The 18,248-nt window shown below is 39.4% G+C and overlaps 1 protein-coding gene across 4 annotated transcripts; it reads right to left on the bottom strand.

The window, feature by feature from the left end:
• Window positions 1-4,447: 4,447 nt before the first annotated feature.
• Window positions 4,448-17,362, bottom strand: LOC108607870 (AF4/FMR2 family member 4). 4 transcript variants are annotated; one of them, XM_017998964.2, is made up of 3 exons: window positions 17,356-17,362; window positions 12,339-12,805; window positions 4,448-6,388 (listed from the first exon to the last, which is right to left on the bottom strand). In XM_017998964.2, the coding sequence occupies exons 2-3, from the start codon at window positions 12,708-12,710 to the stop codon at window positions 5,168-5,170; spliced, it is 1,593 nt and encodes a 530-aa protein (XP_017854453.2). In that variant the 5' UTR covers window positions 12,711-12,805; window positions 17,356-17,362; the 3' UTR covers window positions 4,448-5,167. The 4 variants fall into 4 exon arrangements, with proteins under 4 accessions (XP_017854453.2, XP_017854452.2, XP_017854451.2 ...); XM_017998963.2 differs by lacking the exon at window positions 17,356-17,362 and adding an exon at window positions 16,294-16,663 and having other exon boundaries at window positions 12,339-13,328; XM_017998962.2 differs by lacking the exon at window positions 17,356-17,362 and adding an exon at window positions 16,208-16,293 and having other exon boundaries at window positions 12,339-13,328.
• Between the last annotated feature and the right edge of the window lie 886 nt (window positions 17,363-18,248).

The following is an 18,248-nucleotide window of genomic DNA, read 5'->3' as shown; positions in this document are numbered from 1 at the left end:
ATTTTTGCAAATGGGAATCGTGTATTGTTTTTGAATATTTTTTTGTATTTGGCCCAACAGGTACTTTCTGTAAGCAATTTGTAAAATATCTGAAGATCATGAGTCAAATCATGTCCATTTTTTTGTGTTTTTGTACGTAATTCAAATATTTTTATTTTTTTTTTACTATTTGATTTGAGAATTTTAAAATATGAAAATAAAATCCTACATTGTTAGCAATGTTAAGAAAGAGTAATAGTGCTATCATAGTACATTTTTCTATACCTATACTTACGAACTGTTAAATATTATTTAGGAATCCCTTTTTTACACTTTGACATTTTTATATGGAATAGGGAGAGGAAAGCGTAGCAGAATCCATAAAATAAATATATTCTTAATCAGCAAGACAAACTGAATCGCTATGGCTATATATGCTCGTCTGCCTGCCCGTTTATTCTAGAAGCCAGAGGATGAATGAAATGAAGCGTCTTTTTGTTCGACCCCGGGACCAAACAAAGAACTGAAAGCCCGTAAGTAAAGCCCTAGGCTTTTAGGAAATTCAGGAAAATAATATCTTTGGGAGAACACAATGTTGTTTTAAAGATGACAGTAAAATGGATGGTAATACCTATTCGGAAGAATATTGGTAAAAATGCAATTTAAATCGAAAATTTAATACATCGCTCTTCCGCTCGTTATGTGGTAAACAATGGCCGATTACTATAACAACAAAAGTAGCATGTTTGAGTGCGGGTAGAAGTTTTTTAAGTTTTACAAGTTTCTGATATCTCTAGAAGTAACTATTATTTGTGAAATTTAATACAAATTTGTTCATCCCCGATAAACATTATTTTTATACACTTTGACATTTTTGTAAAAAATGGAAAAAGTGGGTATATAAATATACAACTAAATTTGTAGTTTCAGGAGAAGGAGGCGTGGCAGACCCATAAAGTTATTTATTCTTGATCAGCTCGACGAGCGAGTCGATATAGCCATGTCCGTCTTTCCGTCTGTATGAGTGTCTGTGTATTTAAGCAACTATTAAGAGCTAGAGTAACCAATTTGGTATATAGGTGCTCCTATATCCAAACCCGAACGCTTTTATTTTATTTTTTTTCTATTTCCTCCCCTCTCCCCCGCAAATCGAAAAAAACAAACAAACATATAAGGCAGTAGAAAAATCTTTAAAAATCTGAAATAAATCAAATTGCCTAATCATGGTTTCGACCGATTGTGAAAATTTCAAAACGATCGGTCAAATAACTTAGGAATTATTCACATTTCAATTTTCAATATAACAGCGGGGGGTACACGTGCTGACGCGCCATTCAAACGTCGCTGCCGGACGCAAGAGCGGCGTCGCTGCCTGACGCTGAACTAGCGAATACGAGCTGCTTGACGCGTTGGTGTTTGTGTGTGTGTGTGTTTGTGAGTAGCATGCGTGTGTTTGCTGCGATACCCTAGTCAAAGTGTATTTAAATGGTTGGTGGCGCCCAACTTTAACCTGTCCACTTGTTACTTTTGGCGACAATATGTACCTTGTACCTAATCAACAACGTTTTTTATTTTTATTATTTTTTTTTTATTTTTGATTATATTTCATAAAGTCATTTAACATATCGCCAGCTGAAGCATGCAAGGTGGAGTGGCTGAAGTGTTGATTGACCCATTGACTAAGGAAATCATGCTTGTTATATGTTAAATTTGATATTTTTTAAATTTGGATTTCCTTCATTAACCATTTACTCCCACAATATTAAGCGGAACTTTTCAATTTCAAGTTTTCAGATACACACTAGCTCCAGCCTTGATGGAAATTAGAGCGCGATCGGATAAGTAACTTCGGAAATATAAAAATTTAATTTTCCACATAGCCCGTAGCAAGCTTGCACTATGGAGACTTCGATTATAATTAATTGCATAGCTCCTTATGGAACTCCTTGGAGTTTAATTTGTAGAGCTTTTCAAAAATTAGTTTGTGGCGAACAAGATCGTCACATATCTATATCATACCCAATATCGTTACAGTATTTGCAGTAAAAATAGATGAACATACTGGACCATAAAAAACAGACCATATCTCAGCACGAGACTGGACATATACTACTAAAAGGTAGTTTACTATTTTCTATTAACTAAAAAATTTACAATAACCAAAGCTGTTATGTAAATATAAATAGACTTGTGCTTTAACAAACCAAGATATCAACCTAGTCTTGAAAACACGATATCAACCTACCAAAAGTTGTAGTCTCTCAATAACTCATTTTAAATATACAGACCTTTTATTCAATTATGAGATCTACATATATTATCAAGTCCAGCCGCTTCGCATGCTCCGTTAACACTCAGTTTTTCGCATTAAATATTTGGCCCGCCGTTTAGATTTTCTGTAGAATACAATTTACTTTCTGTCTTATATCAGTTTCAGTTATTGAAATTAATCCTTTAAATTAAAAAATGTATTCTATATATAACAAAAGGGCGGTCACTCTCCAGTCCGCTGGCTACGCCAGCTACGTTAACTCTCATTTATGAAAATATCATATTATAATCTCTTTCTGATCTTACTTGCTAGTTAAATTGAGTAGAAAATGCATCGATTTCTATCGATCGAGATCTTTACCCTTCTCAGCGGTGGATGGCTAAGACTTTAATTTAGACTTGGTTAGTGCTCTAAACTTTCTAATATGTATGTATACTTTCTGGGTATGACTGTTCAAATCGGCAGCTGGCTTTATTTTTCCATTTTAGCATTATAAGTATATAGATATGATTGGACGGAGTTACGCTTTTCGGACAGAGGAATAACGAAGATAGAAGCAGCCTAAAAAGCTGCAATGAGGAAATTGAAAGTAATGGGATTTGAAACAAAACAAAGATATCCAGTTTTTAACACTAAATTGGATATTAGAACAAAACCAAAAAAATACGGAGACAGCCACCGGAGTCCTGGGGAAAACCCAGTAATCAATTCATTGAATATATAAGTCAAGCCAAATGCTACGAAAAATAAAAATCACAAAAATCAAATCAGGAGAATTCAACGAGCTTGAATATCTGGTGCACAAACATGAAATTAGGTTGATTCTATTTGCAATAAACAGAACAGGAAACCTAACCTTCCAAACGACCTCCCTGTGGAAATTATCGGCGACTTTGAAACCATCTGTGACCTACTAATATAAATATCTACATTATTTAGATAGTCATACAACAAATTGAATAAAATTAAATATGCTTCCTTACCTGTGGGATGAACAGATAACCAACTTGTACACCAGTTAGGAAAAGAAAATGCATACAGTGCTTGTCAGACAAATAGGTACACATTTATTTGCGTTTTTAGCTTTTTGCAGATTCACAAAACCAAATTCCATTTGCATTTCACAAAATGCACATATATAGTATTGACAACCAATAATTTTTTGCTAAGTTCGTATTTTTCCTTCGTTTTTTTTTTGTTTTCATATTTTTTAACATAAATTGTTTTGACTTTTGTTTTTCCCTTTGGACATGTTGTCGCTTAGGCTAAAAATGCAGCAGCAGCAAAAGCAGCTCTGCACATAATTATCATCATCATCATCATCATCATCATCGTCATTATGAAGATATAGCTATATGTATTTACACGATAAAGATAACAATAATTATTATCAGCTTTCATCTTACTCATTCTCTCTCATTTAAATGACTAATTTGTCCATTTTATGTTGTTGTTTGTCCATTTTATAATTTGTTTTTGTATAAATTAATTTAATGTTTTTCGTTTTAGGTATTCTTTTTGCTCTGCATATAAAAATAAAACTACTTAAATATTATGCAAAAATCATTACCTAAAAAAAACTTGCACGCAAAAAATTAACAGTAATATTTATTTATAATAATGTATTTTATGTTTTTTGTTGGTTTGTTGATGTTGCTGTTGGTTTTTTGTTTTCTTTTCTTTTTTAACAAACTAGTGACGCTGACATTTATGTATATAGTTGCTTATTTTGTATTTATACATTTATTATATACATATACATATATTTAATGTAGTTTTATATTTATATTTGTTGGTTGGTTGGTTTCAGTTGCGGTGTTGATTGGTGTTGGTAATTTGACGACCAGACTTAATTGACTAAAAAACATTTCTGTTTCCAAATAAGGTACAATGATATATAATTATTTTACTTCTTGTGTTATTGTTTACATACATTTAAGAAACATACACACTGTAAAAACTACAAACTATATAGTGTATAGTATAAGGTGTAGGCTGTATATAAGCTGCAATGTTCTAAGTTGATCAAATTTGTAAGCGTGCCTCACAATGTCTTTAGTAGTTCTTGGCGCCCAACGTGGTGCATCGAAGTGGACAGTATGGATTTCGGAGCGCTTCTAAAACTAAGCATGGCAAATGCTTCCCTGTAGTGTGTAGTATGTATGTATATATGAGTGTGTGTGTGTGTGTATCCCTCATTCAATGGTATTCTATATATTTGTATTTTATAAATAATACTGAGATTCCGTTTAGTTAGATGTCTCAGGTATGCCGTTACCGACCCACACTAACCCTATGTATGTATTGTTTATAATGCTATTAGCTATTTTGTAATATTGAAGATGAAACACTTGAACAGCCTGAAAGCAGAACAGCGAGTAACTTTTGTTTTTTCATTCTTAGTTTTAGTTTGCAGGGCTGTAAATCAATGCAAGCTCGATTCCAATCTAACTCCAACTACTTTACTTTTAAAATTGCATTGATTTAAAATGCGATTCGATTCGATTTGAATGAATGATTGTGTTCTTTTATAGCTCTGGCTTATAGTTATGCTGTCTTGACTCCAAACCGTTTTCGGATCTCTAAGTAACTAGGCCCCCTCTCTGATTTGTACAAATTGTAGGACTATATATATGTCTCTGACCAACTATTACATATACATATATAAAAATTGTACTGTCTGTTGTTACTGTTGCTGCTGCTGCTGTGGTTTGCTATTCCAGACCGTCTTCTATTTCATTTTTACAATGGAATTTCGTTAGGTCTATTTGCCATGTGCCAAGCCAACGCCAGTCCAGCTGTAACACCAGCTCCCGATGCCATATCCACTCTCATACCGACGCCCATACCCTTACCCGTACCCGTACCCGCACCCATCCTAGCGCCCATGCCCGTCCACTTCTTGAGGCGACACTGTCACTTAGGCTGAATGCGCGCCGTGCGCTCCAGCTCGTTGAACTGTCCATAGTAGAGCACCTCACTAATGAGCTTCTCGGCAATGATGCGCTGCGTGCGATCCATGGTGCGCAATTTCATCGAGACGTTCGAGCCGACAAAATCGAAATCATCGCGATTAAGACTCTCGGCATAGAGCGCTGCCGCTGAAGCTGCCTGGGCCGAGACGCTGCTCTTGATGTGGCCCGGACTGGCGGCCGATTCGGTGGCTTCGTCGTTGTCCACATCGCCATCGGCATCCGACATGCTCTCCCTGGAGTTGAGCAGCGTATTCATGAGCATATGACCAGGACTCAGTTTGCGCATGTTGAGCGGCATACTCGTCAGCTGAGCGCTGCTGCAACGCGGCGGCAGGACAAAGCCGCCCAAGGTGGCCTTGGCCTGGGCCACACGCAAATCCTGAGCCATTTCCAGCTGCATGCGACTCTCCTCACCCGCCGAGCTGTAGGAACGATGTGTGTCCGGTGGCGCTGGTGCACCACCACCACCACCCGGAGCGGCATGAAAGTAATCCACAAGCTCCTGCTTAATATCCAAGTCCTCGGAGTGGTGGGCATGCTGATGCGCCGGCTGCTGCTGCTGCTGTTGCGAAGGTAGCGCATGATGACCATGATGCAGTTGCTCGTGCGCTTGACGTGGCGTCACTGCACGCACCGACGCTGGACTCGTTTGTCGCAGGTGATTCTTGTGCGCCTCATGCATGTTGGTGTTGGGTATGGGACTTGAACCTGCTTCGCTTAGTGCTGTTGTCACCAAAGCCGCCGGGTCGCGTTCGATGTTTATGCTCTCGTTGTTAGTGCTCTCCCCACCTCCCATGCCGCCTTCCACGCTGCTGCTGCAGCCGCCCGTGTTACAGGACAACGGCGAACGTCGCTCCACCTTGGCCGCCAGCTGACCCAGAGCCGCAGCGGTTGCCTCAGTTCTGTTGTTATTATCCTCATTGTCCGACGTGTCCATTGTCTTGTGCGGACTGGGTTGAAAATCGCTGCTGCTGCTACCCCCGCCGCCGCCACTTGCATAGGCCATGGGCATTGGCACTCGCAGCTGTTGAGCATTGGCCCCTCCTCCCGGTCCTCCTGCGCCTCCACCAGCGCCACCTATAGGTGGTGAATATTGGCCCGCCGTGTTCCAGTTGTCCATTGTTTGACTGCTAGCTATCAGCATTGGTATATTGAGGCCCATCTGCAAGCAAAATCAAGAATATTCATTAGCCATGACTTAAGTTCAAAGTGTAGCACGCACAATCTATGGGAAAACACTCAAATCACCATATCAGCATTATGACGCAGCTTTTATGGACTGATAAGCCCCAAAACAGAAATGTAACTCTCCCAAAGTGTGAAACACGAATTCCACAAATTCATAATCTTTCGATTGTCGACTATCGGCAATCATAAACTCATATTTTACTTCTTGCTCTTCAGTAAACTACTGATAGCAATTGGTGATTTTGTTGCTGATTTCTTCACTAAAAAGCTTTCGGTGAATTCACACACACTAGGTTTTGCAGGATTATACTATATTGTATTATATTGTATTAGAATAAGAAACGAAGCAAGATGGAATTGAATACAATTTGTACGCGTTGAAATGATTGATTGCAAAAGCAAACTCTGTATCCAAACTCTGTTAGTCCATTTAAGAAGATGATTTCCATCGATCTATACTATTTCGTAATCAAGCTATCTTCGGAATGGAATTTCGAAATCTAGCAAATTTAATGTACTAAAACTTAAGCTGTTTTTTCTATAGACACTCGTAAATGCCTTAAATAAATAAAAAAAAAAAAAAAAGATTGTGGATTGACTTCGCAAACCATCAGAACTGTTCTAAGATACCCAAATGGAGAAAGATTATGAGTTATCAATTCGATTGGAGTAAAATTTTCAGCATCGGTCGAGAGCATGCTAAAGTTTATATGTAATGAATTTAAATCAAATTCGATAAATAAGAATTCGATCTGCTTCCGAAATAGGAGTATCTAGCTCTTATTCTCTGAGATTATGAAGCTTATCCAAATGGATGGATAAATAGACATGACTCAGTTGACTCAGCATGCCTTGCTGATCAAGAAATTATATACTTTATGAGGTTTATTTTCTATAACCGTGCAAATTTAATGATGCCAAAACAAGGAATGCATATTAAACTCTCAGCATCCCAATTTACCTTTTGCATTCTCTAAAGTTAAAAACATTTTGATTTGATAAGTATTCGAAAAAGATTGCTTTGTTACTTAAATATGTCGATGCTTTTTGTTTGAGCAGCGATGATAAAGCTAATAATTTATAAAACTTTAAGAAGACTTTATCGAACCCATTTAGCTATTGATTCAGATCGAGCACCTGATCAACATTCCGATGTCGGTCAAGCGCCCCTAGCTGTTGTTTTTTTTTTTAGTTATATCAGCGAGAGTAAGAATTGGGGGATGGGGAAGTAGGTTTCGTAGCGGTGTGCTTAAGCATATGCAAAAACATGCTTAAATTTAATAAGCAAATGTAATCAAATTGGCAATTAATATATACTATATGTATGGATTTTTATACATATTTCAAGTCTTGGTGAAAAATTTAGCATAAACAAATAAACGTGAAACGAGCCCGGTTTGAATTGCGGCCAAAATGACAGTCACACCACGAGAACCGATCAAAACAAATTAACAAAGCTCAAGCTGGGTGTTGAACGCACACATACATATATAAATATATATGCATGTATGTATGTATTTATTTGTCTATGTATGTAAAAAGTGTTGAGGAAGAGCAAAGCTTTGATAGCAGACAGGTACATACTGAATATTCATACATACATACATACATGCTATACATACATACATATGTTTGCGTATACTAGTTCATACATTTGTTTTTGATGCTGCCGCTGTCGCTTGCTGCTGCTGTTCTCGTTGTTGTAATGTTGGCGCTCCAAAGTTGCCGCTACTGCTGTTTTTGCTGATATTGCTATTATTGTAATGCATAACTCAAATTTTGTTACAAATGTTTGAAACTAACTGAAATTTCTACACTGCTTTCGTAGTTTTAGAGCTCTGGCACGACGCGATGACGACGACAACGAAACGCAAATTGTCCGAAATAAAAAAAAACAACATTCTAGCGGCGTAGTAAAAATGTTTTGAAAAAGCAGCGACGCGAGAGCTAAACAAATTGAGAGTCGACGAGAAGCGCGCGCAGCTAAAGCAGCAAAGAGCGCCGCGCAGCAATTCTTGTAAGCGAGAGGGCAGAAAGAGAGAAACGAATTTACAACGGACATTATTATTCTATGTTGGTATGTAAATATGTGCATATGTATGTATATTTTTTTTTTTATGTCCATGTCATGTAATTGCATGGTGTGACGCTTTTACGCGAAACCTACCCCACTTTATGTGACGTCAACACGATCAGCCAATGAGCTTTTGCTCTTGGCGCTCTCTTTGTTTTTTTTTTTTTTATAATGCGCGCTCTGGAAGAAATTCGTCTTCCGTAGTGTACATATGTATGTATGTGTGTAGCTGTGGCGCCTAGAAGTTTCTACAATTGACAAAAACAACTGTCGGGGGCCTTGCTTGTTGTTGTTGTCGCTGTTTTGCCGTCATTTCTTTATTGTTATTGCTGCAGCTGCTTTGACTGTGTTGTTTACGCATTCGGGGCCATTGTATATGTACATAACATACATACATACATATGTACATATGTTTGGATGTGTGTATATTGTTTGAATTGTTTGCGTGTCTGTATTATTATTTTGTTAAGGCAAATAAAATAAAACAGACAGCCCCACCAAAAAAACAAAAGCCTCGCCATCTCTTTCGCACACACACACACACGGACCCACTATAAGTGTGTGCAACTGAAAAATGTAAACAAACTGATTATCATCCAATCCAATGAATAAATAACACACACACACGCACATTTACTGCATGTGTACAAAATGTATGCTTGTATGCATTAGCTACTCCTTTTACTATTTCGCTATGCCCTACAACAAACACCCCCGCCTACTCCCGCTTCTACCAGCAGGGCCTTACCTTAAACTCCAGCGACAATCGCGAGCTGCTCACGCAAATGTTTTCACACATACACACTAAAGCAGATACACTAACATTAATGAAACTGCATGCAAACCGCAGCGTTGACAGCGACTGCGACTGCGACGTCAACGTCGTCACACGTCGCGTAAATGTGAATGAGCAGCATTTGCGTTGTTTTTTTTTAGTTGTCTGTTTTTGTTTTTCCCCGCAGTGCCTGGTCCCGATAGGGGGATTTACCCACAACTCTACAGAGGAGAGAGCGAGAAAGAGTGGAGGCAAGTTGTAAAATTAACAGCTTTCCGATGATATGTTTGTGTATATGTTTTGTATGTTGACAAGTGGTAGAGTTGTCTCTTGACAACACATTTGGAAATTCTGATCTAAAGGTAGCTCTGATTAACTTGTCCCCAATCCCCGAGTAATTGCAATCTCTTTAAATAATTTCATATCTTTTAATACAATCTAAACTTCTTTCATTGCTTGATTTAGGAATAGTTTTTAAATTGAATTATCAATCAGTTATTTTTTAGTCATATTTTTTTGTTCTGTTATGCATGACTGATACTCCTACACTAATTTGGACAATTACTTAAAATTTCCGTAACACCTTCGATTCCTAATAAATAATTATTGTGTATTTCTCATAGCTTAAGCCTTTTCAGCCGTGATACAAAGCCAGAAACTCAAAATTCTTGCGTAACTTTTGCAAGCAACAAACCCCAATTGTCCGACCACGTGTGGTACCCCCCACTCTCTCAGTTCCGCCCCACCAGTGGAGTTCGTAGCTGCAGTCGAGCTAGCAACGCTGCGCACACGGCTCTAAACAACTTTACAATGAATGAGTAAACAAAAACAAACGCCAGCGTCTCAGCTGACGTCGGCGTCGCAGCTACTTTGCCGTCTTATTTGCCTTGCACTTTTGCAGTTCCAGCTAAAGCGGGTGCAAGCAAAAAGAGCGAGAGCGAGAAAACAAAACCATGCGAATTACAAAAATAACAACAACAAGGGCAGTAGCTGTCAGCTACAACAACAATAGGAAACAGCCGCGCATTTTATAAACACAAACAAACGAGAGGTAGAGAAGGAGAGAGGGGCTGCGAGGTGTAGGGGCCAGTTGTGGGAGGAGTGTAGCCAAATGCGCAGTCAATGCGTGTGGCGGCGGCACTGGTGGCTGCAGGCTGCAGTCGACGTCACTCGACGTCGCCCGTAACCGCAGCACACTACGCGACGTGAGCTGCCAAGGCAGAAGAAGAAGAAGCAGCAGCAGAAAACAAAGTTGTTATTTGCTGTCTTGGAGAAAATACCACAGAAAAACACAATTGCAAAATAAGACCAAAGATATGTACACACACACACACACACACACGGACATTTGGGTGGCGCTACCTGCACACGCAAATAATAATGACGCAGACAGCTCATGAGAGAACCAACAACAACAGTTAAAGTGCAGTCAAGTTGGCCAAACTTGCAAGGGCAGCTAAAGTGATAGGGAGTGGGGGGGGGGGGGTAACTAAAAGCCACACAGGTAAAGAGACATAAATCTTTGGCCTGGCTTCAAAACAAAATGCACGAGATTTGCACGCATTGCTTACCACGCCCGCCGCCCACACACTAGCACACAGTTAGTCGCTAGCAAAGTTTCATATTATTTGCGCACAAAATTTAATTTATTTTCTAGAAACAACAGCAAAAGCAAATGAAAACAAAAGCAGCGGCAGCGGTGGTGGTGGCAGTGGAGCCAGCGCCAGAGCCTGGCATTTTGTTATGATAAGTCTGACAAACAGCAACAACAGCGCAGCGGCAGCGACAGCGGCAGCAGCAGAACAAGTGAAAAGCTCTGTAGCTAAAGTAAAAACAAAGCGCACCGAGCGAAAACGTACAGCAAACGAATCACAATCACACACACACAAACAATAACATATACATATATGTATCTATGTATGCATGTACGCAGTGTCTGTGTACTTTGGAGCAGAGCGGTGAGGTTGGTGCTGGGCAACCACAAAACAAAACATTACAATAACAACAACAACATCAACAACAACAACAGCTGAAGCAGCAGCAGCAAGAGCAACAGTAACAACGACACTATTGGCAAGTGCTACGCGCATTTCGCCGTGCAAAACAAACATTTCATCACAGACAAAACCAGAGCAACCGGAGGGCGCGGGGGCAAACCAAATCTTATGTGTGTGAGCGAGAGCGCCAAATAACGGCGACGAAATGTCAGGGCAGCGGGCGACTCGTGTTGCTCAGCTCTCTACTCCCGCTGGCCGCTTTAACACCTACAAACTCAGTCAGTCAAGCTCGCTTTGCTTGGCGCGACAACGACAACGCGCAAAGAAAAACAACTCACACACACGCACAAACAAACAGACACACACACACACACACACACATTTGCGCTCAGGCCAATGCCTCACGCACACAACTGCAAATTTCTAAGAAAAATTTATGCGTAAAATTTTAATTCTGTTTTGATCGTCAATAACAAAAACGCACACACACTGACATACGAAAAGAGCAGCACGCTCTCACTTACTCTTTGCTACTATATGTACATACATATGCACATACATATGTATGTATGCACATACAATCGTTAAAAACAGCAAGTCACTTGCGCACATGGTTTGCTGGTCTCTCTTTCTCTCTGCGACAAGCACAGTTAACTTTGCGCTTGTTTTGATTTCATTTAACACCCCAAAGTCACAAAAGCTCATCCGCTCGCTCTGCTCTGATGCAAGGCAAAGTGAGCATTTCATCATTTTAATGAAAGTGCAACTTAGTGTATTTTGCTTTGGCAAATATTATTATAAAGTGCATATACTTATTCGTTGCAATAAATAAATGTAAATCTGAAATACCCAAGATGAAATTCCTCTTGAAACAATCTTTGGTTAACAAAGGGTTAAGCGCACATACATACATACGTATGTATGTTTGTTTGTTTGGCTAGTCAACGCTACGGCTGTCGTTGTTGTTTGTCACCGCCATTGTCTCCACACCTCCGCCCCCCTTCGCTGTTGTCTATCGCGCGTCGGTCATACGAATAACGATTACGCATTCGTTTTATTTTTTGCTTTGCTTACTCACCGCGCCAAAATATTTGAGCTCTTTGGTCTTGATGCGTCTGTGCTGCGATGCGGGCGTTGCTGCTCTAGATGTTGTTGTTGTAGTGCCTCCGCCCCCCAAGGGATGGTGGAGACCAGCGCCACTGTTGGCGGCGGCGTTGACAGTGCTGCTCTCGTAGGCGGCTGCTGCAGCAGCCAATCCATTTAGCCCGTTGAGCGCTGCGGAACCGGCAACTGACGTGGCCACCGGTCCGCTCAAGCTGCCACCGCCAGCTTCCATAAAGTCGAAGCGCTTGAAGGCGTACCACTTGGACGGATTGGGCTGTATGCCCTGATAGAGTTTGACGAACATTTTGTGCTTCTCGCGTCGATACTGTGTCAGCAGCACGTTCATCTTGCGCTCCACCTCGGCCTTGCTGCAGCCAAAGCGATCGGCGATTTCCGACCAGGCGCGAAAGCGACACAACTTGTCCTTGTACTTGGGATCGGCTCGATTCCATAGCTCAGTGTGGCAACGATATTGTTCGATCAACTCCAGTGCATCGTCGTTGGTCCATTCCATGATTTTGGGTGAGCTATCGCCCCCGCCACCGACTCCGCTGCCAGCGTTGCTGCCACTGCCAGCGCCTGAACCCAACGCCGACGGGCCGCTGTAGTTGGGCAATGGGATAATGTGTTGATGCTGATGTGCTTGGAGATGATGCTGATTGGCGGCTGCAACGGCTGCTGCAACAACGCTCTCTTGGGTGTAGTTCATTTGCTGTAGCTGTATCTCGCTCGTCTGCTCACACTCGTTACCTTCAAACTCCGCTCGCTACTGTTTAGCTTGGTTGGTGGGTGGCTGCCTGCTTGCCTCTAACGACCAGCTTTCCTTTTGGCAGTTTGTTTTGATTCTGATTTAGCTTTGCTTTTTATGCCGTTTGTGTTCGTCTTATGATCGGGGAATGTGTTGCAAAATGCACTCAATCAACATTTTCTGGTTTGATTCTCTTGCCTTCACGTCGTTTTGGCACTGCAAGCATAAAGTAACGAGAAGTTCGGTTATTGATTTTGCCTAATACTGTTAAATTAAATTACTAAAAATTTAAACACAGTAGACGTTCGATAAATAACACCTGTCGTTAAGTAGAATATTTCGATATATTCAACATCAAAAGTCTACTGTATTTATTCGCTTGTTTAGGGCACACACACACACATTCATTCATACAGATAACAACGAGTGAGTCACTGTTTGAAGTATTTTCTAATTATTTGATTCGGTTTCTCGCATTTAGGTGCTAAACCTCCAGCGGTATTTTTATGTGATAAACCGGAGCGTGTTGACCACATGTTTGTCCAAGTTCATCATCATGCTAAAATAGCTTTCAGCTCTCATTCGTTGGCTATAGCCAAGTTGTAAATTAATTTGCATTTCCCCTGCTCTCTCCCTCAATTCCATTGTTTTTTTTTTGCGTATCATCCTCAAGAAAAGGCTCCAACTTAATACAAAAAAAACACCTTAATTTGGTCTTCTATGTTTAAATAGTGACAGTCACAATGTCGTTTGCTATCTATAAATACTTCGTACTATATGTATGTTTACCGTAAACTTTATCTGAACACTTAACGTCTTTAGATAAGTTGAATGTGATCTTGGCAAATGTATTTTTGAGTACCCTGATGAAATTGTGCTATCGTCTGTTTGTATATTTCATTCACGTATTTTGATTGTGACTTTAGTTTTGGTGAATCTGTACACGGGTAAGTCTTATGTCTCACATTTTCATTTGATTTCATTTCTGACTTGAGGCCAAATCGTCGATTTTTAATCAACGGATTAATAAATTCAATTTTAAGTAAGATCAAATAATACGTAATAAATTGCATTACATTAAAAATAAGCGATCAAAACGGTATTTAATACGTTATAATCATTGCTATTTACGACCATATTAAAACTTATGTAGTTGATTATTATTGTTACATCGTATTCTAAATGAAATGATGCAATAAGCTTTGAAGATGATAAGATCTCATTATCATCTATATAGATCAGTAGCATAATTTAATAAGTTTGTATAATGCGTAGGTCAGGGGCACTTAGCGCATTGTAGGAAATGCATTTCTATATATGTACATATAATACATCTGTACGTACATCATACATAGATATGAATGTATGTAAGTCTGGAAAAACTGCACCGTTTTAATTGATGGAGCACTTTTCTCGTACAGGTTCTTAACAATTGTGAAATGACTTTCCGTATGTCGCAATATTTGCAAAAAACACAAAAGAAAATTCTTTGCGCTGTGAAAAACGCGTGTGCAAATGTCACAAGTCGTACTAGAAAATAATAACAACAACAACATCGATAACAGTCTCGCCATTCACAATATACGGAAGCTTATTTTACACACACACATGTGCTCCGTTACACTCGCGCACATGCGTAGGCTGCATATCTTGCTATCTCGCTCTCGCATCAATCTTTGTCGCAGCGAGTGAGTGCTTCCTGGTCGCCGTACGATGTTCTCGGAGACAGTTTTGGTTCTAATATACATACTATGTATATTTTAAGCATACATTGCAATTCATTTAATAAATTGTTTAGTAATTTGCTTTTGTTTAGAACAATTTGCGCAGCAATCTGCGCAAAAAGCTGACTGAATCATAACGGTAAGCCGACTGCACTTACACACACACATATAGAAATAGCTGTATGTACATATGTGTGAAAAGAGTGAGGGGGAACACATCAAGTGCACTGCGCTCTTACGCGCTTTAACATTAGTTTGTTTTTACTCTTCTTTTGTTTCTTTTTTATAAACTTCTTTTCTCTTCATGTTTATTTTGCACTGCGACACATTTTATTTGTTATTTTTAGATTTTGTTTAGCTTTTCGGGTAGTTCACGCATTCAGAGAAATTCAATTTGCTCAACAGGCGTACTTTTTGTCTTTGCGAAATTATTGCATTGAATTTTAGCACTAACTCATGCATATGTATGTGGATACGAACTACAGGGTGTTTCAATTAGACTAAAGCATTCAAAGTTTTAGGCTGCGCACGCGTGAAGGACTCAAAAGAAGCATTCACACATGGCCATAATTCATTTGTAAATAAGTCAAGTCGATTCTGGAATAAACTCGAATGTAAAGAAAACTTTAAACTTTTATTTTGATGGAAAAAATCAACAAAATTTTGTAATTTGAAGTTTACCCGATAGAAATGCATTCTTTTATTAAATCTTTTTGAAACATGCTTTATGAAAATTTTTAAAATGTTATTCATTGTATTTGGCGGCCTTGTTATTGCCTTTCAAATAGCACAGTTTTGAGGGATTTATTGGGAATTTTGCGGTCACTTTTGTTGTTGTTTATTTGCTTTGGTGTTTATCACACTGGATTTTCCACAAAATACATTTGCATAAACCAGATATTTGCCATTTGTGTGCACATCATGTTGTTATGGTTGATTTCTCAAGAATTCAGTTAATTAAAAGGTAATTTGGTTTTTTCTTGCAAGTTGCCATAGAAGTCAAGTGTTTTTCCATTTGACACAGTCTTCAAACATTGTATGCGTGAGTTCTAATTATAAGACAATATGTTCATACATATGTATGTATGTATAAATAATTGTCGTATTTGTGGGGATGTATTTTTATTTCGAAACTAATCCAAAAACTATTTTTGAAATTTGCATACAAATTTACGCGACAAACGTTTCCACTTAATGTTCTCGAATACAAAAAATAAAATACAAATAAATAAATACTAATAGAGGCGAAAACAAAACGCAAAAAGTAAATAACATAAAAATCAGCACAAAAACTTAAAAATACATTTCAAGGCGCGCATAAAAATACAAAATAAAAACAAAAAACATATATACATATGTGTAAATACGCACCACACTCACACATTCAAGCCAAGCTAATAATATTATAGCATATTATTAAGAATATTTTTGTATGTTTTGAAAATACTCGCGCGTACTTTTTTTTTTTGCATGTGTATTTACACAATTTGAAATAGTTTGCACATGTTTCTAAGATTTTGGCCACACGGTGCGTAGTGAGCACACTTGTACCACTGTGAATTTGTTTTTATTCCGTTATTTGTTTAGCAAACATTCAGCTGAGAGGGCGGCTGCTGCTATGTTTATTGCATTTCGCCTCGCCCTTGCTTGCACGCACGCACTTGTTTACTCCGTTTACCCGTTACTTTCTTCAGCTGTAGACGACGCGCGCGCGTGATATCCAAAATAAACGTAAACTTTCCGTTACAACCGCTCGTCACGAACGTCTGCTAACGTCTGAGGTCTGAACTGTGCCTTGCTTTTTCCCGACAAACACTGACAAACTTATTGAAATCGATTTGTAACGAACCCATGCGACAACGACTACTGTGACTGCGACTGCAACCGCGGCTGCGACTGCGACAGCGACTGAGACTGGCTGCGTATTGAAATGAAATTTCTCGTTGTCCGTTTGAATGAAATGAGCACAACGCACAAATGCTTCGCATATGTATGTATGTATGCACTGCGGCAGCGCTGCTGGCGTTGGCTGCGGCAGAGGCAGCCACGTTCGGTAAACAGTTGTTTCGTGGAAAAACAAGCCGAACATCATTATGAAGTTGCTGTTGTGAAATTGTACGGTGCTTTGTCATGCTTAAAAAACAACAACAACAGAGGCAGCAGCAACAACAACAGACGATTTGAGTACGCGCCAAAACACAAAAACGAGGATGGCTACAACACTTGTGAAAACTAAAAGTCGATGTCTAATCGAATTTCTTCTTCAATAATATTCTTTTTATTATGATACGTTCCATATGGAATAAATGTTTTTATTTAAATTTATATAATATAATTATACAATAAACAGTTTCCTCCACGCACATATTACATGTGACTCGTTTCACTTTCCGACAACTCTCGTGCCGCCCCTCGCTTGAAACGCTAGTTGCTTCTTGGCACTAACACATGCGCAGCGAGTCAAACAAACAAATAAAATGTGAAGCAGAAATGGCAAAAAATTAAACAAACAAGTAGACAGGAGCGGTTCAGGTTTTATATTTTGGATATCTTCAGCAGGGCTGATAGCGACTGCGGGTGTCGGCTGCGGCGGCGCCGCAGTGGCAAAGTTGAACGAACGAGAGCAGCACAAAAACGCAGCGCGCCAATAAAAAAATCTCCAAAAATATACAAAGAATTTCTACTACGTCGTAGTAAAATTTCGAAAGCTTGATATGTTATGAAAAAAAAAGTACAAATGTTTTTTGCCTGAAACTGCCATTTGCTTAGTTATTGTATGTATTTGTTTTTGTTTAGTTTTGTTTGCTCGTTATCTGAACGTTCGTCAGTGTGCACGAGCAGCGGTTTTGCGGGAGTAGGAGGGGGATAGTGGTGTGTGCCAAAGCAGGTGCTGCCTCCACTCCGCTCGCTATATTGCCATTAATTTGCTCTCTTACTTACTCGCCCGCGCTCTCCTCCGCCCGCATGCTCAACCGCTCTGCCTTGCTTGCTTGTTTGTTTGTTTTTCGTGCCGTGTTTTATTGTTGTTGCTCTGCTTGTGCTTGTGCGTAGTTTTTAAGTTCGTCATCGTTGGTATGGTATTTCCGTCTACTGCTAACGCTGACGCTAGCGTTGACTGCGCTGTACATTTGTAAGTTTGTTTCACTATATGAATACATACATACATACATACATACATATGCTCGTACATCGCCTTGAGCTTCACTGTCATAGTTATCTTTTGCACTTGTTGTTGTTCAGTTTTGCTGCTTTGAAACAAAATGCATTTGTATGTAATTCAGTTTTATTTGCCTTCGTTGGTTGTTTCTCAGTAGCAGTAGCTGCTGCTGCTGCTGCTCTGTTTTAGCGCTGGCTGCGAGCGTCGCGTCGCGTCGGCATCGCTGCTTTCAAAGTGCACTGCGTTTTTACTTAA

The sequence above is a fragment of the Drosophila busckii genome, unplaced genomic scaffold, assembly GCF_011750605.1.
Source record: "Drosophila busckii strain San Diego stock center, stock number 13000-0081.31 unplaced genomic scaffold, ASM1175060v1 chrUn_07, whole genome shotgun sequence".
NCBI lineage: Eukaryota > Metazoa > Arthropoda > Insecta > Diptera > Drosophilidae > Drosophila > Drosophila busckii.
The sequence above is the reverse complement of the archived record's forward strand: the minus strand, read 5'-3'. Positions and strand labels throughout refer to the sequence as shown.